Source organism: Anolis carolinensis, unplaced genomic scaffold (genome assembly GCF_035594765.1).
Source record: "Anolis carolinensis isolate JA03-04 unplaced genomic scaffold, rAnoCar3.1.pri scaffold_9, whole genome shotgun sequence".
In the NCBI taxonomy this organism is placed as follows: Eukaryota; Metazoa; Chordata; class Lepidosauria; order Squamata; family Dactyloidae; genus Anolis; species Anolis carolinensis.
In genome coordinates, this window is record NW_026943820.1 from 21,698,039 (window position 1) to 21,724,135 (window position 26,097).

At 40.2% G+C, this 26,097-nt stretch overlaps 1 protein-coding gene and 1 long non-coding RNA gene across 6 annotated transcripts in view; one reads left to right on the top strand and one right to left on the bottom strand.

Moving 5' to 3' along the window:
• cdh8 (cadherin 8) overlaps positions 1 to 26,097 on the top strand; it is a 342,332-nt gene that overhangs the window by 291,660 nt on the left and 24,575 nt on the right. For all 5 annotated transcript variants that reach the window (XR_010000603.1, XR_506715.3, XM_062961879.1 and 2 more), the window contains one exon: positions 11,871 to 11,988. Coding sequence is in view for 3 of the 5 variants with exons in the window: in XM_062961879.1 (XP_062817949.1) it covers positions 11,871 to 11,988 (118 nt within the window). In the remaining 2 variants the exon portion in view is untranslated. Of the gene's footprint in view, positions 1 to 11,870; positions 11,989 to 26,097 lie in introns of those variants that run through there.
• Positions 2,139 to 10,359, bottom strand: LOC134293662 (uncharacterized). Its single transcript, XR_010000606.1, has 2 exons — positions 10,036 to 10,359; positions 2,139 to 2,273 (listed from the first exon to the last, which is right to left on the bottom strand). It is a non-coding gene; the product is annotated as an uncharacterized LOC134293662 (long non-coding RNA).

The following is a 26,097-nucleotide window of genomic DNA, read 5'->3' on the forward strand; positions in this document are numbered from 1 at the left end:
CAGTATGTTCAGTTGGGCATGGGGCATCTCTGTGCCAAGTTTGGTCTCACAGCATCAGTGAAGGTACTGCAAGTCCCATTATCCATGGCAAGTTTGGTCCAGATCCATCGTTGGTTGGGTTAACAGTGCTCTCTGGATGTAGGTTAAGTGCAACTCTTGTAAATCATTGTGAATTCTCCCCAAACCTCTTGTTCAGTTGCTGATCAATTCTTCTGTTAACTGTGTGCCATAGGAAAAGGTAGGAAAGGGTTAAGGGTTACGTTAGAGGACAGGGTGCTATCTGGATTAACTAGGGACTGGGCCTAGGGATTAATCATTCTCAAAATTTGGTGGAACATCCAGGCTTTCAAATCCCTACAAGAGGAGGACAGTGTGGGAGCTTGCCTAATTTTCCTGGAGAGGGTGACAGGGGCTGCCATCAAGAAGGCTCTTTCCCTTGTTGCCACCATCTGCACTTGTGACCATGGTGGAAGTGTGAGGAGAGCTTCTCTGGCAGATCTTAGAGCCTGCACAGATTCATGGGTGGGTGGGGGGGATTTGATTCTCCATTTGGTATCATGTCTAGTTTAAACTGTGCCCTCGCGCCTGGGGCTATAACTCTTAGCAAAAGAGGCTTGGACGTGACATCTTTCCCCAGGGGATTGCTTCTTGCCCTCCTTTAGGGAAGCTCGAACTCCCAAGGACCAAAACACTGTAGATAACTCAAAACTGGTTTTATTGTTGACAAAAGGTTATCCCTTTAAGGCAAAAAGCTGGAAGTTTCAAAGTGTGTAAAGGAAAATATACATTACAGTCTTTGGTTGTCTTAAATCCAAGGAGCTCTGCAGCTGAGAAGCTTTTCCAGGTCCCTCTTTCTCAATGGCTGTGAATGCTGGAGCAATCCTCAGCCTCAGTCCAAATGGCCTATGTTTGCAGACACAGTCTTCCTCTAATGCCAGAGAACTGATTTGAAGGTGCTTGAGACTCCTCAACGTCGTCCAGGTTGGCCCTGAACATGAAGCATAAGTCTCAAGGGTAAGAACCTCAGAATTGGTGCTGAGAGGTAACTTAATCAAGGGCTTTTAGAGCCAAGTCTCTCGCTCACGTCTATCTGATAGAAAGCTTGATGGTGGAATGAAAAAGGAAACACTGACCCACTGCAGGAAACGGTGGAGTCAAACAATTGAGCTGAGGGAGCAATATAACTGGTACAAACAACATTGATTGACAGCTATAAATAACAAATCAATCCAACTACATATACAGGGTAAAGGCAAAATCAGGCATGATACCATTCAAATTTGCAAGTTACAGTTCGACATATAGATGGCGCCACTCGCGCCGTCACATAAACAAAATGTATTACATCTCCTTTCAGTGTGCACTTGCCTATAAAGAAGGTTGAGACTGGAAAATAGTAGGATAGAGAGTTAGTCAGACAGTATGGACTGTGGCTTGTGAGAAGATGTCCAAGGTCTTCCTGGATATCTACTGCCACAGCCATTCCCTTTTTCCTGCAGTCGTCTGTGCAGAGAAAGAGGGTCAAGTGGACTCATGTTGCCATCACTACTGTGGATGGTCATAGAGCTCTAAGAAAACTCCTAGCTGTCACAGGTGTCTTATGCAATCAGGGAGAAGGAGCAGGACAGTGGTGATGATGACAAGGAAGATAATGTGATAATGGTTTTTTGCCTGGTTGTACTGTGCACTGATCTGGATTGAGCACCAAGCGTGTGGACTCCGAAGCCACCTGGACCAGTTCAAAGCATTTCTGCTCTGGATTATTCCTGCAATAATTGAGGGCATGTGTTTTGGAGGTGTGATATTGGCCAGGCTCAGATTCTTATCCAAGATCTGCTTTGGCCATCAATTAAAGAAGACATCAATTTCAGGCTGCATCAATGCAAAAGAAACTAATCTGTCAGGAAGCAGTACGGTAGAAATGAAATGGACTTGTTTTCTATTATCCTGCTTGTGAAGACACTGAGTGACGGAAATCCATGGCTTTGTAGCTACCTAATTTATTCTGGGTAGTGACATTTTAATTTAAATAAACAGCAGTTGACAGCATGACACTAGAGTTGTTAATCCAGCTATTCTTGTGCCTCGTGGGTGTTTGGCATTAAATTCACCATTTACCAAAGCAGCTTACCTGATAATAGTGTTAGAATTTGTTTCTTATTGTGGGCATGTACAAGAACCTATGTATGGCAGGATTTGACTGCTGCAGACAATCCATGTTTTCACCTTCCAGCAGTAATTTCCACAACTTCTTGCCCTAGTTACCCAGTTATCTGAAAAACAAAACAAAATAGCATTTTGAATAGTAGACACTACCTATTTGAGCCACTGAGGAACAAGATCAGTGAGATGTGTCTCCGAGCAAATTAATAGGACCAATATCCATAATGACAATATGGACTTGAATATAATCCATAAAGAGATCACTACTTGCCCCACAATCACAACTTTAGACCTGCTTTTCATGGAATTAAAGAATTAGTAGAACTGGAAAGTCATACAGTACCAAAAGGTTCATCTGGTTTTCTAATGAAGCAGGAAATGCACATCTGAAACATTTCTGACAAATAACTGTTCAGTCTCTGTTTCAAAGTCTCCAGCACGGAAGAGTTCACCACTTTCTGAAGCAATCTGCTCTACCGCCAAACAGCACTTATCATCTGTAAGCTGCTCCAAATGTTTAGGAGAAAAGAATCCTTCATCAACATAATAGCCCTTCAGATACCTGAAAAAGTATTTCATATTGCCTGCCTCTGTTATGAATGTCTGTTAAACTCTTCCTTCTATGTAAGTGAGTAAAAGTTGGAGCAAAGAAATGGCACTTCAGCCTCTATTCACTGCTCTTTTGCTCTTGGTTGCTCACCGATTAAGGCCAGATAAACAGGGAAATCAAAGGAGAAGGGGTGAAAAGGAGGTAGTTCACAGAGGGCATTCTGAAATCATGGAAATGTAGTTATTTCCTAGGTATTAATTTTGGATTATTCCACCACATAGGACTTGAAGCATATAGCCTATTATAATAACCATTGCTTTAGGGTAATTGAAAACCTATAATCTAAAATACAATTAAAACTGGAAAAGGTAAAGTTAAATATCAACTATATTTCTCCTTTATAAGAGTTAGCATAGTAGGAAGAGGTTCTTATTTTTCAGTATATCATACACAATGTAAAATTGTGTATGGTTATGGGGAGAAGCTGAAAACCTAATTTTCTCTTTTCTGATGATTAGCTATATCCTCTTTGCTCTTCTGCCATCTGATGCTATTATTTAGCAGTGTTTACACGATGGACAGGCATGACCATCATTGTGGGGCCGGGCTGTGGCGCAGGCTGGTAAGCAGCTGCTGCAATAAATCACTCTGACCATGACGTCATGAGTTCGAGGCCAGCCCCTGGCGGGGTGATACCCGTCAATTAAAAATAAAATATAGCCCCTGCTCGTTGCTGACCTAGCAACCCGAAAGATAGTTACATCTATCAAGTAGGAAATAAGGTACCACTTATAAAAGTGGGGAGGAAAGTTTAACTAATTTACAACGTTGGAATGAGGAAGTAAGGAAGTGCTGTCAGAGTGGATGATGAAGCAGCTGCTCCCCCCTGTGGCCAGAATCGAACATCCCCTCAAGAGAAGGTTAAATTGCCTCTGTGTCTGTCTGTCTGTCTCTGTCTTGGTTCGATGTGTTTATGGGCATTAAATGTTTGCCCTATGTGTGTATAATGTGATCCGCCCTGAGTCCCCTTCGGGGTGAGAAGGGTGGAATATAAATACTGTAAATAAATAAATAAATAAATAAATAAATGACCCACTTGGGACTTGGGTACAATATCAAATTCTATCTGCCAGTGCCCATCTAATGCTGTATTTAAAGGAGGTTGGGGTGCAGGGATTGTAATGCTGAATACCGAGAAATATCAAGAATATGGATGGGATAATTCAAATTTCCATATACAAGTGTAAAATGCACAGAAAATAACCTATAAAATCGAAATGCTCCCCTATAGTCTATATCTGAATTCTCCTGATCCTTTTGAGTTACATCTCTACCAAACAGATATGAAGAAAGTATGCAGTTGTTTTCTACTATCTGAATACATTTACACAATTGCCAGTTAACTTAAAGCTAAGTTAAATTAAGTTTGAATCAGCTCAAGGGAGATGATTACATCTCAACCTCTTAGACAACCTTATTTGCAGTCTGTAAATATCCTGAGCGAACCACCTAACGCAGTTCATTTCTCCACGTGTTCTATTTTGGGCCCTGATATAATTGAGAGTGGCAACCACGGCTGCTGGTGATGTGACAGAATGCATTAAAAACTGTTGATGTATAACGTTGCCAGATGAATTCTTCTTGCCTTTATTTGCAGCCCATAACAGCAGAATGTGAAACTCTGATCTGCTGAAAAAGCATGTCACTTGGTATTTGGCATTCTTTCCGCAATTTTCAACATTGCTAAAGCATTCATTTCCTCTTCCCTAGGCCTTCCTTGTTTTTAATTTCTCCTACTAGAGGAATACATTATTTGATATGATAAGGTATTAATGAGCCAAATTTGCAAATCAGTAGTTTAAGAAGAAAATAGGGTGACTAATGTTCATTCTTTCTGCATGCTGTTACCACTAACCAAGACAACCTGTAGACTGAGTCTGAATTTAGTTCTAAAATCAAAATTAGCTGCAAAAATTCTAGATGATATTTTCTGATTTTTCTATATTTCATTCATTTTATACATGGGAAAGCAATGAATTTGACAATTTGCTAACAATGACATTCGTGTTTAACAAAAAACATGATATACAGTAGAGTCTCACTTATCCAACACTTGCTTATCCAACGTTCTGGATTATACAATGCATTTTTGTAGTCGATGTTTTCAATAAATCATGATATTTTGGTGCTAAATTTGTAAATACAGTAATTACTACATAGCATTATTTCGTATTGAACTACTTTTTCTGTCAAATTTGTTGTATAACATGATGTTTTGGTGCTTAATTTGTAAAACCATAACCTAATTTGATGTTTAATCGGCTTTTCCTTAATCCCTCCTTATTATCCAACATGTTTGCTTATCCAACGTTCTGCCGGCCCATTTATGTTGGATAAGTGAGACTCTACTGTAGTTCACCGTAATGGGGAACTGTACAATCAGCTGATCTAAGCATCTTCTTTATCACTCTGCAGACTATATTCAATATATTGATGAGCATCTTCATGTTCTTATTCTTTCAACCATAATTCAAATCTGTAATAGGCTGCCATTTTGAAATTCTCATAAAAGAGAAGACTGCAGAAAGAGAAGTCAAATAGAATACATGCCTTCCCTGCCCAAACCATCAATCTACCCACAGTCCAAGAATCAACCTGCATCATCATGGTTTGAGAGGACTCTAAGCTTATTAATGCAGTTTGACACTATTTAACTGCCATGGCTCATTGCTATGGAATCCTAGGAACTGAAGTTTTACAACATAGGTCCTCAAATGTTATAAGCAAAGGGCCGGTACATGGTCCCTCAGACTGTTGAGGGGCAGATTATAGTTTTAAAATCACACAAACGAATTCCTATCCACACTGCAGATATTTTATTTGTAGTGCAAAAAGACTTGAAGGATCAATAGCAAAGTAAAGGTAAAGGTTTCCCCTGATGTTAAGTCCAGTCATGTCTGACTCTAGGGTTTGGTGCTCATCTCCATTTCTAAGCTGAAGAGCCAGCGTTGTCCGTAGACCCCTCCAAGGTCATGTGGCTGGCATGACTGCATGGAGCGCTGTTACCTTCCCCCTGGAGCGGTACCTATTGATCTACTCACATTGGCATGTTTTCGAACTGCTAGGTTGGCAGGAGCTGGAGCTAACAGCGCCCACTCCCGCCGCTCCCGGGGTTTGAACCTGGGACCTTTCGGTCTCCAGCTCAGTGCTTTAACGCACTTCACCACCGGGGCTCCTTGAAGGATCAATACAATATTTAAAATGATGAACAATTTCAACCAACATAAAGTTACCCGTATTACAACGGGAAGTGTGGACCTGCTTCTAGCTGCTGAGATAGTCAAACTAATTAGAATTGTTGTTGTGTAACTTAATAACGGCACTCCATGCAGTCATGCTGGCCACATGACCTTGGAGGTGTCTACGGACAATGCCGGCTCTTCGTCTTAGAAATGGAGATGAGCACCAACCCCCAGAGTTGGTCACGACTGGACTTAACATCAGGGGAAAACCTTTACCATTATACCTTCATGTAGTTTCAGACTTAGGGCGATCCTAAGTCTAAAGTGTAGGGCAGGGCAGGTGGGTGGCAGGGCCGGCCCTAGATAATTTTCAAGGGTAAGAGAACAGTATTTTGCCCCCCCCCCCAAAAAAAAAACCCAATCAGGTCATAAGATGTATATATCAACCCTCAGTTACCAAGAGTAAAATAAATACAAATTAGAACTTTGGAAAACAAGAGTCAATACAAAGAAACACTAATGGGGGGATTAACATTTTGATAAAGCAGAGAAACGGGGAGAATTGGGACTCCTCTATCCCGATTGCATGGAGGAGAGATGAAGTCCCCTCCCCTCCTCCCAATCTAAGTTGATCCTTTACATTCAGCTACATACAAACTCCCGAGAACTTATAGCTAAGGTTTTGCACCGGTTTTGCTGGCTCACTTCTCTCTCTCTCTCTCTCTCTCTCTCTCTCTCTCTCTCTCTCTCTCTCTCTCTCTCTCTCTGCGCCCCAATCCCCGAGGGGTGCTATATGCAAAAGCGTAATTCGTCTAATGGTTCAGCCACCCCTGGTGGGTGGGCAAATGATGTTTGAGGGCCACATCTGGCCCACAGGCCTTAGTTTGGGGAACCTTATTTAACAAGCTCTTTAGCCTTCTCTGCCAAAGAGTGCTGGGGCCTCACCAGATTACAACTCACAGAATTCCATTGTGCCATTGCAGTTTTTTTTTCTTCGTGTCAGGAGCAACCTGGTTTGCTTCTGGAGTGAGAGAATTGGCCGTCTGCAAGGACGTTGCCCAGGGGACGACCAGATGTTTTTGATGTTTTTACCATCCTTGTGGGAGGCTTCTCTCATGTCCCCGCATGGAGCTGGAGCTGATAGAGGGAGCTCATCTGCGCTCTCCCTGGGTGGGATTCGAACCTGGCAGTCTTCAGGTCAGCAACCCAACCTTCAAGTCACGAGGCTTTTATCCCTTAGGCCAGTTAAAATAATGTAAAACAGTATTACTTCTGCAGTGTAGATGCACCCTGTGTTATTTAGTACACAGCTGACTTGCAATCAATCTCTCCTCTTAGCTGGATGGTTGGGAGGGTGATTGTCTGTTCAGCTTACTATGATGGGTACGTCACTCAAAAAACAAAGAGACAATGCCAGCTTTTTCTTAACTGCTGGCTGCCATCATTTGACAATTCTGGGCAACAAAACGGCAATTTATGCCATATTTAAAAAGACATGTCCAATTGACATTAGTATGCAGAGGAAAAAAGTTAGCTAAAAGCCCAAGCAATTTTGAAAAGCCTACGTTTTGAAATATGGTTAAGGAGGTTGCCTTATGCAAACCCTTTAACATAAATTCTCACTTCCCAATAAGACTTTTCTTCCTTACATCAAGAAGAGATCGGATATAAGGAGAAATTCTGCCATCTCCTTTGCATGGAAAAGTATGAAAAGACTGTACAGCCAAGGAGGGAGCTGTCAATATAGGGCTCCCTTCTTGAATTTGTGCCACTGTGGTACATATCCCATGTTTCAGAAAGTATGTGTGTGTATGAATTAATGATTTAGTCTACCCACAATTGAAAAAATATTCAAGTTTTCCTTTCTCTTCCTGTTCTCATCCTACCGCTACTGAATATATTACTCACAAAATTTTGAACTTAACTAAATTTGTGGAATGAGCTTTAGTATTTCAGAAGATCTTTTCTGCTGGTGTTGGTTTCATTTGTATTTATTTCCTCACCATTGTCCCTCATTTATTTCTCTGCTGAACATTGATTGAACAATAAGGGGAAAAACAAGGAAAAGGGTTAAAAGCAAACAATAAAGAATAAATACAAAGACACAGGCCTCATCTACAGTGCCATATAATGCAGCTTCAAACTAAAATATATGTCAGAGTAGATGGGGCCATGGTCTGGATCAGTACGCAAAATAATTTGGAGGACCTTTGAAACTGAGATTAAGAAAAGTTTAAAGCATAAAGTTTTCACAGAATGAGTTTTCTTAAAGAATCTATCTATATATATAAAAGGGTAATGAAATTTCGGCCTAGGACAAAACAACAAAACTACACATCCCAGAAACACTAAACTTGGCAGCACAACCCCTCATCTATGCCTCTATGTACATACAACAAAAATAAAATTAAAATAAAATCCTAATTAGAGGGAGAGGAATAATTGTTTTTATCCAATTGCTGCCAGTTAGAAGGCTAAGCTCTGTCAGGGGAAAACCTTTACCCTTTACCTTAACTACCACCAATACCTCAATACTTTATTTCCCATACCACCATACTTTGCCACAGCGACGCGTGGCTGGGCACAGCTAGTTATATCTAATGAAGGAGACTCAGGGTGCATCTATACATTGCCCAAGGGATGCCCAGATGTTTTGATGCTTTTACCATCCTTGTGGGAGACTTCTCTCATGTTCCCGCATGAAGCTAGAGCTGATAGAGGGAGCTCATCTGTGCTCTTCCCAGGTTTAACCCACTAGGCCACTGGGGCCGCGAACTGACGGGTCAGAGTTTTATTGGAAAGGTTTGTTCAGAGGAGGATTGCCTTTGCCTTACTCTGATGCTGAGAAAGCGTGACTTGCCCAACATAAATGATTGGGTGACGTTGGGCAAGTCACGCTTTCTCAGCATCAGAGGAAGGCAAAGGCAAACCTCTGAAAAAACCTTTCCTAGCAAACCCTGACTTGAAGCACCTGATTAATTAAAAGTTATATTTCAGTTTCACAGCTCTGTTGCTTTTGGAGTGAGGTAGGCTGTTCTCAATTGGGAGTGGTTTTATCTCATTAGGAGGTGGTCTTGGGCCAGGGGATATTCCTGAATGAATGAATGAAGTAAAAGGTAAAGGTTTCCCCTGACGTTAAGTCCAGTCGTGTCCGACTCTGAGGGTTGGTGCTCATCTCCATTTCTAAGCCGAAGAGCCGGCGTTGTCCGTAGACACCTCCGAGGTCATGTGGCCGGCATGACTGCATGGAGCGCCGTTACTTTCCCGCCAGAACGGTACCTATTGATCTACTCACATTGGCATGTTTTCGAACTGCTAGGTTGGCAGGAGCTGGAGCTAACAGCGGGCGCTCACTCCGCTCCTGGGATTTGAACCTGGGACCTTTTGGTCTGCAAGTTCAGCAGCTCAGTGCATTAACACACTTCACCATTGGGGAGTAAGACCTATTATTTCCCTCCTTTTCTCTGAAGATATGTTTATTGCCTCCTCCTGGATAACTAATGAAAAATAAATAAAATCCAATCCTCATGTAGCAAAGATATCACGAGAGGCCTTGTAGGATAGGTTTTATAATGTGGAATTCTGGGAGCAAAATTGAAAGGTAGAGAATCAACGGACACTTTTTGCTTTAAACCACTGTTCTGCCATCTCACTCTTTCTTCTCTTTTCTCCTTCTCTTTCACACATTTGTTTTGTTTGCTGCCTCTAACCACCCTTTACCCAAATATCTGCTTTTCAAAGAAAGAGCTGCTGTGCTTCTTTAATCTAGACATTTTATTTTTGTGCTTTTGAAAAGATCAAGGCAACTTGCAACCATTGAAAATAACAAGAATACTGAGATTGTGAATTCTCTAAAAATTATGATAACTTTTCCCCTCCCTTTCTTATGTAGATCTTTCAAGCAATTCACTTCAGGCAGAAAAAGCAATGCATTATAATGACGGGTCAATCATGACTGCCCCACTCCCTTTCATTTTCTCATGCCAGTAATCTCCAGACTAGAAAGTGTCAAGGAATTACTGCAATAATATCAATTCATTAAGCAATGACTTGAAAGAGAGGAAGGGAAATAGGACTTACCTAAAAGCACAGTGGGAAGAGGAGGCACTGAAAAGTCAGGAGGTCTTCGCCTCAGCCAACAAGGCAGAAAGCTTTGCTTCTCCCATTGGCACGGCTTCATACAGTTAAGAGTTTTATTATATGCATTGCATGTAAACACAAAGTCAAGAGGAGGTTGCTATGGGAACTCAAACTCTTAATTTCTTGACTCGAAAACGAGAAACAACAAAAGTGATATTTTCTCAGCGGTGTTTCCTACATCATCCAACATCATTCTTTTTGAAAAAAGAAAAAAGAGGTGGAAACAAGTGCATAAAAACAAAGATGGATGTGATGATGAGGGAGAACAACAACTTCTGATGGAAGTGCAGTAAAAGATTAAATGGGATCACTATGGCACAATTCCAAGAGCTGCACGCATTCCATTGAGTCTCTCTATTTAGTATCAGCAGGTGTGAGAAACATGTGGCTTCCAAACCTCACTTATCTCCCCGCCCCCCAATCCCCAACACACACATCATCTTTGGAACCCACATTTCTTTAAAAATACTTCTAATTTGTAAAAAGTCAGAAATGTATTTCTTTTGTTTGTGTGTTCAGAAATTTATATTCTACTAGCTGTGCCCGGCCACACGTTGCTGTGGCAAAGTATGGAGTTATGGGAAATAAAGTATTGAGGAATTGGTGGTAGTTAAGGTAAAGGGTAAAGGTTTTCTCCTGACATTAAGTCCAGTTGTGTCCGACTGCACACTGAAGTGGATTATATAGCAGTGTGGAGTCAAGATAATCCAGTTCAAAGCAGATAATATAAGATTATAAATGGGTTATATAGCTGTGTGGAAGGGCCTTGAGTCTACACTGCCATATAATCCAGTTCAAATCAGATAATCTGTATTTTATAGGCAGTGTGGAAGAGGCCTAAGTGAGGCCTAACTCTGCCTGTCCCCTGGGCTGCATGGGTTGCTAGGAGACCAAGTGGGCGGAGCTTAGCCTTTTAACTGGCAGCAATTGGATAAAAACAATTATTCCTCTCCCTCTAATTAGGATTTTATTTTTCTTTTCTTTTTGTTGTATGAACGTAGAGGCATGGATGAGGGGTTGTGTTGCCAAGTTTAGTGTTTCTGGGGTGTGTAGTTTTGTTGTTTTGTCCTAGGCCGAAATTTCATTACCCTTTTATATATATAGATTGCATGTAAAAGAGTTGTTAAAATTTCCCGGGACTAAGAAAATGTCTCAAAGACCCAAGTGCTGCATACCTTCCAACAGTCTGGGTTTCGTGGAGGCAGATGCCACATTTTGAACTGATATAATAACGGTGCTCCATCCATTCATGCCAGTGACCACATAACCTTGGAGGTGTCTACGGACAATGCTGGCTCTTTGGTTTAGAAATGGAGATGATAACCAATCCCCAGAGTCGGACACAACTAGACTTAATATCAGGGGAAACCTTTATCTTTACACAATCATCATCATCATCTGCCTCTTTACAACAGTTAAAATACAGAAGATAAAACATAATTAAAAGACATATATTAAAGGACATAGAGTAAAGATTCAAAGATGGTAAAATAATGTATATTAATAAAGCTACTAAGTCTCCTTGAGAAGAGAAAATTGAGGAATAATAATAATAATAATAATAGTTGTTATTGCTAAGGCATTGGATGCAGTGCCTAAAGACGTTGGCCAGCATTTGAAACCAATCGGCGCTGACAAAATTTGAAACCAATCGGCACTGATTTAAGCTTAATCTTTCTTTAAACACTTGTAGAACAACTTTCCCCTCTGAGCACATGTTCTGGTAAATACTGTATCCCATATTGAAGTAAATATATTTTTCTCCCTGTTTCTAGATCATCCACACCATGAGAGCCATTGACAAGGATGATCCGAAAAATGGACACTATTTTATTTATAACCTTCCACCTGAAATGATGAACAATCCCAATTTTACAATTGAGAAAAACCAAGGTAAATAAAATGTCATGCAGTATGTTGCCTTTTTCTATCCTTTCCCCCCTGTTTATGCTGTTATTCTCTATTTCTCTGTACTGATGTGGATTTTGCTTCATTCGTTACAGTCGCATAGTTATCATTTAACAATATTTGGACTGGGGAAATATAAGACAAATTGGCTTAGCATGCATTAAGATATAGTAATTACTTTACCAAGTCATTTATAACCTTTAAGGAGATATTCGCCTTCTCATAGATTTGATGTTAATTTTGAAATATTTGTGATATGTAGTGTAAAATAGGGTATTGATTTGTTGTTGAAAAAGATATGTTGGCTTCATGTTTACCTAGGCATAAACAGATATATTTCTTCTGTACTCTTATATTCATCAATGGGTTCATTCTAACTTCCATCTAACTCCTGAAGTATAATTTAACTTGAGGACCATCAAAAATGAATTCTAGAATTGGTGCAAGTACAATTTCCTACAGTTTCCAATTTTTAAAAAATTTCATTTGCATGTGTTAATGCACTCACAAAACCCAAGCCCTGGGGGAGAAGCAACATAAGAAGTAGTAGTAGTAGTAGTAGTAATAATAATAATAATAATAATAATAATAATAATGATGATGATGATGATGATGATGATGATGATGATGATGATGATGATGATGATGTTGACCGACTATATCTGCCTAGAAGATCAGGTGGCAGAGGACTCTTACAAGTAAAACAAGCAGTCAAAGAAGAAGAACATGCCCTGGCAGAATATGTAAAGGAAAGTGAAGAACCTGCTTTGATTGAAGTCAAAAATCAGAAACTCCTCAAAGCACAGCAGACAAAAACCCAGTACAAGAAAACCGCACTACAAACTAGAGCTGACAGCTGGCACAACAAAACATTGCATGGAAAGTTCTTTGACAAAATTGAAGGAAAAGCTGATAAGGAGAAGACCTGGCTCTGGCTCACGAATGGGTCACTGAAGAAGGAGACAGAAGGCCTGATCCTTGCAGCCCAGGAGCAAGCCATCAGGACAAAGGCAATTCAGGCCAAGATCGAAAAATCAGCTGATGACCCAAAATGCAGAATGTGCAAGGAAACCGACAAAAGCATTGATCATATCCTCAGCTGCTGTAAGAAAATCGCACAGACGGACTACAAACAGAGGCACAACTATGTGGCCCAAATGATTCATTGGAACTTATGTCACAAGTACCACCTCCCAGCAGTAAAGAACTGGCGGGATCACAAACATTCAGAGATGGTGGAAAATGAGCACGCAAAGATACTGTGGGACTTTTGAATCCAGACCGATAACATTTTGGAAAACAACACACCAGACATCATGATTGTGGAAAAGAAAAAAGATTCGATTATTGATGTCACTATCCCAGGTGACAATCAGATTGATGAAAAACAACAGGAAAACCTCAGCCGTTACCAGGAGCTCAAAATTGAACTGCAAAGGCTCTGGCATAAACCAGTACAGGTAGTCCCAGTGGTGATGGGCACACTGGGTGCCATGCCAAAAGATCTCAGCCAGCATTTGGAAACAATAAACATTGACAAAATTACGATCTGTCACTGCAAAAGGCCACTTTACTGGGGTCTGTACTCATCATCCGAAAATACATCACACAGTCTTAAACACTTGGGAAGTGTTTGACTTGTGATTTTGTAATTTTTTTATGCTGGGTCAAAGGCTTGTTGCATCTGGGTCTGGTTTTCAGTAGGTAGACAGCTCTTTCACTTAGTTTCAAGAAACAAATGTCAGGTTACATTTAAAATAATGTTTTTATTAAAAATAAATATAGCCTGAACATTTGTGAACATTAGCCAGTTTCACCAAAGGCAATGATAAGTTACAAGTTGGTTGGTTGGTTGCTGGGTTGTAATATGTTTGGGGAAGAGACTTAGACAATACAGTATAATCAGAAATAAATGAAGTTAGTAAAGTGACTATCAGTAGCATTAGTAATGCTGAATATATTTAAAGCTGTTGTAAATAATGCATTTTCATAAGACAACCCCAGTGTAAAACTGGTTATGTTGAATGATTTCCATTTCCAAATGGCCCAAGTATTCCTATCATATATCACACTTTCATGTGGTATTGCGATTTTGTAATATGAAATCCATCATATAGATCTCATTTACTGTGTCATACTATGACTTTGTGTCAATAATAATTAATAATAATAATACAACTAGAGCTGAGCTTTCAAGGTGTTTTTCCCCCTTTGAGATGGGGTGGTTTTCAACATATAGGGATTCATAAATTAGATGTAAAGATCTGTAACTGTTCCATATTCAGCCGTGCTCAGTATTCATGATTGTGGCACGATTGGTGATTGCAGATAAGCAGTATTACATTTCCACCCCCTTCCACCAGCAATTGCAGTAAGGCAATCAGAAGTAGAGCCCTGTTGCATCTCTTCACTGCATCAGAAGTTGCTGATGGGAGTGGGCTCAAAACATCATTCTGCTGTGGCCTGATCACCAGTAAAAATATTCTCAATCACTCAATGCTGCAGTCTTTTAAGGAAAGGCTAAGATGCTGGGTTGGGAGAAGAGACAAGAAGTTGGTAACATTTGTAACTATATCTGTGATATAGAACCTTGGCAGATATTTTTTTTCCTTTTTTTCACTATCCTTCTTCCAAACTTTTCTCTAAGTGTTCTCACCCATCTTCAGTTTGTTTTGCTGATCATACCCAACAGTGATCTCTCTCTAGAACAAGACTTCTTCAGCCTTTTCCATGTGCAACCCCTTTCCGCCAGATAAATTTTTATATGACCCCAAATACGTACAGTAGAGTCTCACTTATCCAACATAAACAGGCCGGCAGAATGTTGGATAAGCAAATACGTTGGATAACAAGGAGAAATTAAGGAGAAGCCTATTAATCATCAAATTAGGTTATGATTTTACAAATTAAGCACCAAAGCATCATGTTATACAACAAATTTGACAGAAAAGGTAGTTCAATACCCAGTAATGCTACGTAGTAATTACAGTAGAGTCTCACTTATCCAACATTCGCTTATCCAATGTTCTGGATTATCCAATGCATTTTAGTAGTTAATGTTTTCAATACATCATGATACTTTAGTGCTAAATTTGTAAATACGGTAATTACTATGTAGCATTACTGCGTATTGAACTATTTTTTCTGTCAAATTTGTTGTATAACATAATGTTTTGGTGCTTAATTTGTAAAATCATAACCTAATTTGGTGTTTAATAGGCTTCTCCTTAATCTCTCCTTATTATCCAACATATTTGCTTATCCAACGTTCTGCCGGCCCGTTTATGTTGGATAAGTGAGACTCTACTGTACTGTATTTACGAATTTAGCACCACAATATCACGATGTATTGAAAACATGTGTTGGATAATCCAGAACATTGGATAAGCGAATGTTGGATACTAGGCTTGCTCAAATAATTCGTTTTCCCCGTTAACCGTTATTAATTCGTTATTTTCGTTTGTTTTGAAGCAATTTTGAAGCATTGGTTGTCCACACGTCTGGATATCGCGGTTTCGAATCGCGAGAGGCCGTTTTTCGTTATGTCGTCGTTTTTTTCGTTAGGAAAAAAAAGCTTTTGCAAATCACCCAAACTCCCACCATTCAGGCCCTTTCCTTTTGCCCCTCAGCAAAAGGGGCGACACGGGCTCAGCCAATGGGAGGGGGCGAGGGGGAAGGAGGCCAAGGAGGAGGAGGAAGACGGAGGGGGGAAATGGCCGCCGCCGCCGCCGCCTCGCCTCAGCTCAGGCCTGGTGTCTCTCTGTGAGGCGAGAAGGCGGCGGATGGAGCCGGGAATGGAGAGACCCAGAGAGACAGAGAGGGGCCCGGCGGTGAGGTTTTGACGTCTGTGCGAAGCTAGGCAAGTGGGGTTTATATATCTGTGGAAGGTCCAGGGTGGGAGAAAGAACTCTTGTCTGTGGGAGGCAAGTGTGAATGTTGCAATTGGTCACCTTGATTAGCATTGAATAGCCTTGCAGCTTCAAAGCCTGGCTGCTTCCTACCTGGGGGAATCCTTTGTTGGGAGGTATTAGCTGGCCCTGATTGTTTCCTGTCTGGAATTCCCATTTTCTGGGTGTTGTTCTTTTACTGTCCTGATTTTAGCTTTTCTGTAGCTAAAATGCATATAAAATTGATTCTATAGGGAGGATAAATGATTGGATTTCAACTCCTACAGCTTAGCTTTCTCTGCCAATAATGGTACCATATCAAACTAAACCTCCCAAGATTCTGTAGCAGTGAGCCATCTTGGATATTGTAAGGGATTTATTATTATTATTATTATTATTATTATTATTATTATTATTATTATTATTATTATTAGACCTTGCTCCCAGGAAGGTGCCTTCGCTGTGGCTCCCAACTTATCTATCTACCTTTCCACATATTCTCCACATTGTGTGTATGTGTATGTATATTATATATACATGAGCCCCGATGGCGAAGTGTGTTAAAGCACTGAGCTGCTGAACTTGCAGACCGAAAGGTCCCAGGTTCAAATCCCGGGAGCAGAGTGAGTGCCCGCTGTTAGCTCCAGCTTCTGCCAACCTAGCAGCTTGAAAACATGCCAATGTGAGTAGATCAATAGGTACCGCTCCGGCGGGAAGGTAATGGCACTCCATGTAGTCATGCCGGCCACATGACCTTGGAGGTGTCTATGGACAACACTGGCTCTTGGGCTTAGAAATGGAGATGAGCACCAACCCCCAGAGTCAGACATGACTGAACTTAACGTCAAGGGATACCTTTACCTTTACCTATATACACACACACACACACACACACATTATGCAGGGACTATATACACAGTATATATCACACACACACCAATTTAACAAAGTTTCAGCCACAAAAACAAAGTTTCTGAAGTAGAACAATGACTTTCACAGTAAAGACAACCCAATTTAACAGGAAATAAGACTTTCAAACCAGGAACAGATTTCTGCAATTATTAAAAAATGGTTTATTATAAAAGCTATGAAAATTCGCCAAAAATCAGAGGATAAGGGTTGAAATTTTGGTGAGCTATCAGTGTTAAATGTGTTCTACCACTGTACCAAGTTGGAAGAAGATCACTCAAAAAATGAGGGTGGGAGAGTCCTGTAAAGTCCTCTCCCTCTGTGCTGTTTTTGGGAATTGCGCATGCGCGTCCGCCATTAACGAATTAATTTAGAAAATAACGAATTTTCGTTAATTTCGAATTTTTTGGGGGGGCCAAATTCGGAAATACCATCAGAAACGAAAAGCTGCCCCCCTCTAGTTTTGAAACGAGTTTAGAATCAAATTTTTCGTGGATCGATCAAGCCTATTGGATACGTGAGAATCTAGTGTATGTGTGTAAAATGGATATGAAAATAAATATTTACTGAACATAAATCAGTATCTGCAAGGTTTGCTAATGTTCCTTTTTGTGGTCCAGCTGAACCATTTTCTGCAAAGTCCGTTCTAAATAATGAATGTTGTTGCTAACAAATTTATGTAAATGGGTGGCATTCAGAAACCTCTTACTGACCTCTGACACTGAGCTAAGAGCACACCAGTTAGGTTTCTGATCCACAGTTTAAGAAACAATGATGCAAGATCTTGAAAATGGTGGAATATGCAAAATAGTTGATAAATTGCCAACATAGTTCATGGTGAGAAAAATATACTACTGCCAATGCTATTGGTGACCCCAACCCAAAAGGAGCTGTTATAGAACTTGTCCACTCTTTGGAGAAATGACCTCTCATTCCAGTTTCTCTGTTCAGAACTGATGGACAAATTTCAAGATGAAATGTGTATTCAGCTCTGCATAAAATACTAGCTGTGCCAGGCCACGCGTTGCTGTGGCGAAGTATGGTGGTATAGGAAATAAAGTATTGAGGAATTGGTGGTAGTAATGAGGCCCTTTCTACACAGCTGTATAAAATGCACACTGAAGTGGATTATATGGCAGTGTGGAGTCAAGATAATCCAGTTCAAAGCAGATAATATAAGATTATAAATGGGTTATATAGCTGTGTGGAAGGGCCTTGAGTCTACACTGCCATATAATCCAGTTAAAATCAGATAATCTGTATCTTATAGGCAATGTGGAAGAGGCCTAAGTGAGGCCTAACTCTGCCTGTCCCCTAGTCTGAGACCAAGTGGGCAGAGCTTAGCCTTCTAACTGGCAGCAATTGGATAAAAACAATTATTCATCTCCCTGTAATTAGGACTTTATTTTCTTTTCTTTTGTTGTCGGAACATAGAGGCATGGATGAGGAGTTGTGCTGCCAAGTTTAGTGTTTCTGGGATGTGTAGTTTTGTTGTTTTGTCCTAGGCCGAAATTTCATTACCCTTTTATATATATAGATTGCAGGATATAAATGTCGCAAATAAAATATTGCCTGAAAAGAATTGATGAAATCATAAATATCAACATTTATATCCTTGTGTAGGTATTTGAAAATTAACATTAAAGCAACGAGAATTTTCCTGATGCAAACTCATCACAAGCCAGTCTTAGCCAAGGAGAATTACTATCAAGCATGTCCAAAAAAAAAGGCCAGGAAAGCTGTTAGGTCAGCAAAGTTTGAAAGACACTTTAGTTTAGCAGAGCTGTTTGGAATGAAAAGGGCACACTTTAATCCTGTCACACTCTGGTATTGTCACCTCATTCACATTGAAGAAGGAAGAAGACACATTTAGATTCTTTTTACTGTCACTGAGTAATAAAATTTTTCCATGGCTTCATTTCCTGGTGTGCAAATGGATTTGAAGGCAACACAGCAAATGAAGAGTAAACAGGCAGAAGTGCTATGAAATATAGCTTTCTGTCTGGGTGGATTGTCACCTTAGTAACCACTCTTCATCAAGTTGATAGCTCCACTTAAAGTTGTTGGCTTCACTTAAATCTCTTAAATTGTGCATGTCCACGAACTGTTTGTATATTGCATGTATGTTAAGTGCAGGCAGTTGGCAGAATCTTGACTCTGTTAATGGGTAATATATAAGGGGTAGTATATATGTGTATGTGTGACAGAGAGTGTGTAAGATACAAGGGGTCTTGAAAAGGTTTCTGCACTTTTGAAAAAATATTGTTGAGAATTTCAAATATAAATTGAATAACTTGTCTTCCTTTGTGATGCATTTTTCCCAGTGTTATACCAACATTTCAATGCCATCGGCAAACATTTTTTTTTGGTTGAGTGTATAGCCACTGATGTACCACTGTTTTCACATAATATCCTTTCTGCTTGTGCATAAATACATAACTTTCAGTTGCTTAAGCACTCACTTGGCACATACAGGCAGCCCCCAAATTGCCAACAAGATTGGTTCTGTAGGTTTGTTCTTAAGTTGAATTTGTATGTAATTTAGAACAGGTACATATTTCTGTACCTGTGATAATTGGATTTTGAAAAAACTGTTAATACCGATTAGTGAGAAAGCTTCAATGGAGAAACCTTTTCCCCATGTGATGGTTGAATTTCCTTTCCGATGGGGTAGATTTCTCTCACTTTCTATTATCTCACCCCTGTTCTTAAGTACGAGTAATTTATTTTATTTATTATTTATTTACAGTATTTATATTCCGCCCTTCTCACCCCGAAGGGGACTCAGGGCAGATTACAATGAAGACATATATGGCAAACATTCAATGCCAACAGACAAACAACATACATTAGACAGACTCAGAGGCATTTTTTTAAACATTTTTCCAGCTTCATGATTCCGGCCACAGGGGGAGCTGTTGTTTCACCGTCCAGAAGTGGCTGTACTTCCTCATTCCTTTCCTTGTGTTTGCTGGCAGTTTTATGGTGTTGTAAATTAGCCTCCCGCATAAAGCGTCCCTAAATTTCCCTAATTGACAGGTGCAACTGTCTTTTGGGGCTGCATAGGTCAACAGCAAGCTGGGGCTATTAATGGTCGGAGGCTTAACCCGACCCGGGCTTCGAACTCATGACCTCTCGGTCAGTAGTGATTTATAGCAGCTGGTTACTAGCCAGCTGCGCCACAGCCCGGTTTGTAAGTCAGATGTTTGTAATTCTGGGACTGTCTGGACTTTACGGAACTTAAGGTTGTCATGAATCAGGGCATAGGCAGAACCAACATTCATATTCAGCTTTCCTGCAACCTGTTTGGCTCCATACCTCACAACCTCTGAGGATGCCTGCCATAGATGTGGGTGAAACGTCAGGAGAGAATGCTTCTGGAACATGGCCACACAGCCCGAAAGACATACAACAACCCAGTTCCATGGTTCTTTCTTCATTCCTCATGGTCCTTGCTGTAGCTGGATGTCTGGAACATTCTGCATCCATTATACTAGTATGGCCATAGTTGAATATTTCAATATACTCATAGACGAGTCTATGAGAGAGAGAGAACTTTATTCTCATACTGAGTGCACATGTGCCACTTCCACCACAGCATGACAACTCTTATACTAAACTGCAAAGTCAGCTAGTTTGCCAGACAGACTAGTCACCTGATACTCTCAGACACAGCCAGTTACTACACTTGTGCACGGATCCATTTTGGACCCTATTTCCCTAATACAGTACCTGTAATACTAGAGCTATTAAGAAAACAAATCAACACATTCTAAAAAGACATTTCCCTTTGTGTACTTAATGCACAGTCAACATATCTTTTGTCCCAGTGGTTTGCTTCAGGCTGAAAAAAACACCTCTTATTGAGTAATATATTCCCATTGCTGATCTTAATCGTAGTGTCTCTATCAACATTTGACAGTTTTCTTGTGGGTCTTTGGAGGATTGCTTTTTAGATATATATCTTTCAAAGACAATAGATGCTCTGGTTTTGTAAGTGGGTTATCGTTCCTTTGTTCTAGGTTGTTTAAGGTTGTATCTAATTAAATATAAGTGATTTTTTTAGAGTGTTAAGCATTTATTTCCCAAAACTGATTGAAGAATTTTCATATTGGTTTTCAGGATTTTCAGGAAGCTTGTAGTCATAGAGCAGGCTTCTAAACTTCCAGTTTGAAAGATCTGACCTACAATTTATCTACCATTTTGCTGTATCCATGATTATCCCATATATTCATTCTCCGGTGGCTCAGTGTGTTAAAGCACTGAGCGGCTGAACTTGCAGACCAAAAGGTCCCAGGTTCAAATCAGGGGAGCAGAGTGAGCACCCGCTGTTAGCTCCAGCTTCTGCCAACCTAGCAGTTCAAAAACATGCAAATGTGAGTAGATCAATAGGTACCGCTCCGGTGGGAAGGTAATGGCATTCCATGCAGTCATGCCAGCCACATGACCTCGGAGGTGTCTATGGACAATGCTGACTCTTCGGCTTAGAAATGGAGATGAGCACCAACCCCCAGAGTCGGGCACGACTGGACTTAATGTCAGGGGAAACCTTTACCTTTTACTTCATTCATTCAAATGGCTCTGAGAACTATTAAATGGTTTAGAGCTAGGTGTGGTTTTCTATACAGTGCCTTTAGTGCAGAGCATGTGAGGAATATTGCAACAATTGCCTAATTCTGGGAATTCTAATCCAAAATGGTTTTCCAGTTTCTATTTTGCAGCCCTCAGAACTGCCTGTGAGTTTTGCATTTTTCTCCAAGACCCAGGAGAATTACATATCCTTTAGCATTCAGCGGTCCCATTTTCCCTCTGAAACAATGTTTAGTGTAGCTGAACCTTGCTTTAAACTTCAAATCAATTTTATTTCATTTATTTTGCTTTTGGCTTTTTAGTGTATGTTTTGTTTTGCAGGAGACATTGCAGCAGTTTGCTGTGATCTGATCCCAGTGGGGATGGCAAGATTCAGCACCCTTCTCTCTCCCCCCGCCCCGCGGCTGAGTTCATTGCATACAAATAGCTTTCTGGACTTCATCACATGCAAGCACCACCCCCCCCCCCCCCATCACCAGTTTCCACACACTTTTGAAACAGTTCATAGATAAAGTGCCACAAAGCACAACATATGATCCATGGTGTTTTGTCAGTGAACTGTGTCAAATGTGTGGAGAAACCAGGGAGAAATAATCTTCTGAACTCTTGATGTGACTGGATAGGAGAAAGCACTTGAAAACACATGGGATGGGATCTATTGGATTATTTATTTATTTATAGTATTTATATTCTGCCCTTCTCACCCCGAAGGGGACTCACGGTGGATCACATTATATACATATAGGGCAAACATTCAATGCCCATATACACATAGAACCAAGACAGAGACAGACGCAGAGGCAATTTAACTTTCTCCTGAGGGATGTTTGATTCTGGCCACAGGGGGAAGCAGCTGCTTCATCATCCACTGTGATGGCACTTCCTCATTCCAACGTCATAAATTAGTTAAACTTGCCTCCCCACTTTATAAGTGGTACCTTATTTCCTACTTGATAGATGCAACTACCTATCGGGTTGCTAGGTTAGCAACAAGCAGGGGCTATTTTTTATTTTTTAATTGACGGGTGCTCACCCCACCACGGACTGGCCTCGAACCCATGACCTCATGGTCAGAGTGATTTATCCCAGAAGTATCCCAGAAGTGATATTGCTCTTAAGAACGATGCCCTGGGTCTCGTCTAAGTGGATATTTGAGGCGGGAGGAGTTGATCCTGTGTGATGGGGCTAAGGAAATTATTCATTTAAGACAGAATCCCACACAAAGAAGATGTTTCTACACATAAAGAAGATGATTTCCCCTGGTTCCCCCTATTTCCATCTGATGAATTCCTAGGTCTTTGAACTCCGTTTGCAGCAACCGGAGTAAGCTGAGGACAATGGAGCAAAGTGGGAAAAGTGGAAGGAAGAGTAAGAACCTGGGACCATTAGGACTGGCTCTGACAAATTAGGATAGTTTCAGTTGATTTTTTTTAAAAAAAGAACAGTTTGCCCACTTTAATTGTTTCATATCTGTCAGTTTGCCTAAGGCCCTTACCTAACAATGTTGCAAAATTGTGTGTTCCTTGTAACTTTCAAACTGGACAATTTAAAATGTATTTCCTCCCTTGTTCCACAATGCTAGATTTTAAGAGTAGAGCGCATGCTTCTGAGTTTGCAGTGGATTTTATCCACAGCCTTGTTTGTTTACTTTGGTTCATAAGTGACCTTTGTGACCACAATTTTGTGAATAAGAATTAATTTAAATTTAATTAGTCTTATCTCACTAGGAGTATCTTGGCAGGCATCCCAATTTTGCTATTATTGGCAGCTGAATATTCCTTCACAGGAGAGGAACTCTGCACAATTCCCAAGACAATTCAAAGAGTGTTATTCCATTTGCTTGCCTATAAGATAACAAATCAGACATAACCATTGAGTGTTCTGAGACTTAAACAACTCATCATAGTCTAAAGCTGAATTCGGACTACACTGATTTAGATGGGCAGGAAAGTATGACTTAAAGAAATTCGTGGATTGCAATAGTTAGAATTGTGCGTGAGAGAGAATGGGAGAGGGAAATAAAAATGAGAGAGGGAGGGAGGGAAATTGGTACTACAGTAGAGTCTCACTTATCCAACGTAAACAGGCCAGCAGAACGTTGGATAAGCGAATATGTTGGATAATAAGGAGAGATTAAGGAAAAGCCTATTAAACACCAAATTAGGCTATGATTTTACAAATTAAGCACCAAATCAACATATTATACAACAAATTTGACAGAAAAAGTAGTTCATTACACATTAATGTTATGTTGTAATTACTGTATTTACGAATTTAGCACCAAAATATCGTGAAAACATTGACTACAAAAATGCGTTGGATAATCCAGAATGTTGGATAAGCGAGTGTTGGATAAGTGAGACTCTACTGTATATGGTATCTGTCCAGGGGAATATCACTCTCTGCAAGAAATTATTCTCAATCCCTTTCTCTCTTACACACACCCACAAGCTAGTGAATGATGGGAAGTTAGCTTTATTTTATATTTATATTTATATTTATATTACAGACTTTCCATCTACTTCCTAAAGTAGACAGAAACAATTTTATCACATTATAAGTACTGTAGTTTTTTCAATATAATCTATTTTTTACTGTCCTGGGTAACATACTGTCAGTTGGCACTTTTGGCGATGAATTATAGACATTTTAACAAAAGCCTTTGCACAGATTCATGTTCACATATATCAAAATTAGACCATGTTCTATCTAGCCAGAGATTATTTACCAGTGGCTAAAAAGATAAAGTTAAAAGTTTTCCCCTGACGTTAAGTCCAGCCATGTCAGACTCTGGGGGATGGTGCTCATCTCCATTTCTAAGCCACAGAGCCGGCGTTGTCCGTAGACACCTCCAAGGTCATGTGGCCGGCATGACTGCATGGACCACCGTTACCTTCCCGCCGGAGCAGTACCTATTGATCTACTCACATTGGCATGTTTTCGAACTGCTAGGTTGGCACAAGCTGGAACTAACAGCGGCCGCTCCCGCCGCTCCCGGGGTTTGAACCTGGGACCTTTCGGTCTCCAGCTCAGTGCTTTAACACACTTCGCCACCTTACCAGTGGCTACCCAGAATTTTATGCAAGTGTCTTTCCTATCACTCAGCTCTTGGCTATGTTTTTTTAACTAGAGATGTCACAGATAGAACCTTGGCCACTCTGCATGCATTTTGCATATCACTGAGGGATGGGAGGGAAGCTAGCTCAGTGGTGCTACATGACTTAAGGATGAACCCATAATGTGGAAAACCATCCATTTGATCAAAGCTTTAGGTAAAAAAAAAAAACCTGAATGGTTAATGGAAATTTAACAGACTGGTTTCAGAACCTCAGCAGAGCAAGCCTATAGTGGATGTACTTTCACTTCCTATGCAGTAGGAGGGATGTGTTTCATTCACTTGCACCCATTTTTCAGTTTTCCCAATGAGATACAGCTCATTGCGGAAGTTTAGAAATATTTCTGAAATTAGTCCCCTAAAAATGGCATGTTAAATGAATTGCTGAGGGATGGGGAATTTTGACTCAGAATTTGGCCTTCAGTTTTCTTAGTAAAGCATAGACCTAGAATGGAAGGAATTAGGTAAAGGGGATCTAATAGAGGAATCTCTTTTATGTCAATTTAAATATATAACCAGTTAGCCATTTATGGCTCTAGAATGGCTTTCTATAGAGAGTACAGTCTCTGCAACTTCCCAAATTATGTCCTCTGTCACTTCTTTCCTTTCTTCTTCTTCTTCTTCTTCTTCTTCTTCTTCTTCTTCTTCTTCTTCTTCTTCTTCTTCTCTCTTCTTCTTCTCCTTCTCTTTCTTCTTCTTCTTCTTCTTCTTCTTCTTCTTCTTCTTCTCTTTCTTCTTCTTTTTCTTTTCTTTTTTTTATTGAATTTTAGTACATTCAGTTGGGAACTAAAGGGAAAGAATAGGGTTGATATGGGTGGGGAGGGTAATGGGTGGGGATAGGAGTCTCATCGAGACGATGGGGTGGATATGGGGAGGGTTGTCAGGGAAGAAGGGAGCGGAAAAGAGCTGGGAAAGGTTATCTAACTAGGGAGGGGGGGGTGACTTCCACTCTTCTGTCTTCCTGTTCAGTCTGTTTATTCATCGCCTTCTTAATTCTTCTTGTAGGTACTTTTCAAAATCTGACCAGTCCGTTTCCTTCATGGCGCGTCCGGTATTCTTTTTAACCATGTAGGTCAATTTATCCATATTCTTAATCTCTGTTACTTTTTCCAGCCACATTTCTTTAGTTGGGATAATTGTTCCTTTCCAATATCTCGCTATTACTAGTCTAGCTGCGGTTACTAAAAAAGTGAAGATTTTCTCAGCATTGTTCCTATTTTCCTTTGTATCTTTCCTCTTATTATCTAATATGGGGGATAGTCCTAATAGAAATATTTCTGGCTTACATTCAAATTTGATTTTTAAAATTTTTCCACATTCCTCTCTAATTACTTTCCAATATTTTTTAATGTTCTTACAGCTCCACCACATATGATGGTACATATGACTTGTTCTTTGCATCTCCAGCATCTATTGTCTATATTCTGGAACATATACCCTATTTTTTTGGTGTTAGGTACCACCTATGTATTGTTTTTAGCCAATTTTCTTTGAGATCAGTTGCTAGGCAGTATTTAATTTTCTTATTCCAGATAGTTTCCCATTCATCCATTAAGATCGGTCGACCTACATCCCTTGACCATTTTAGCATTG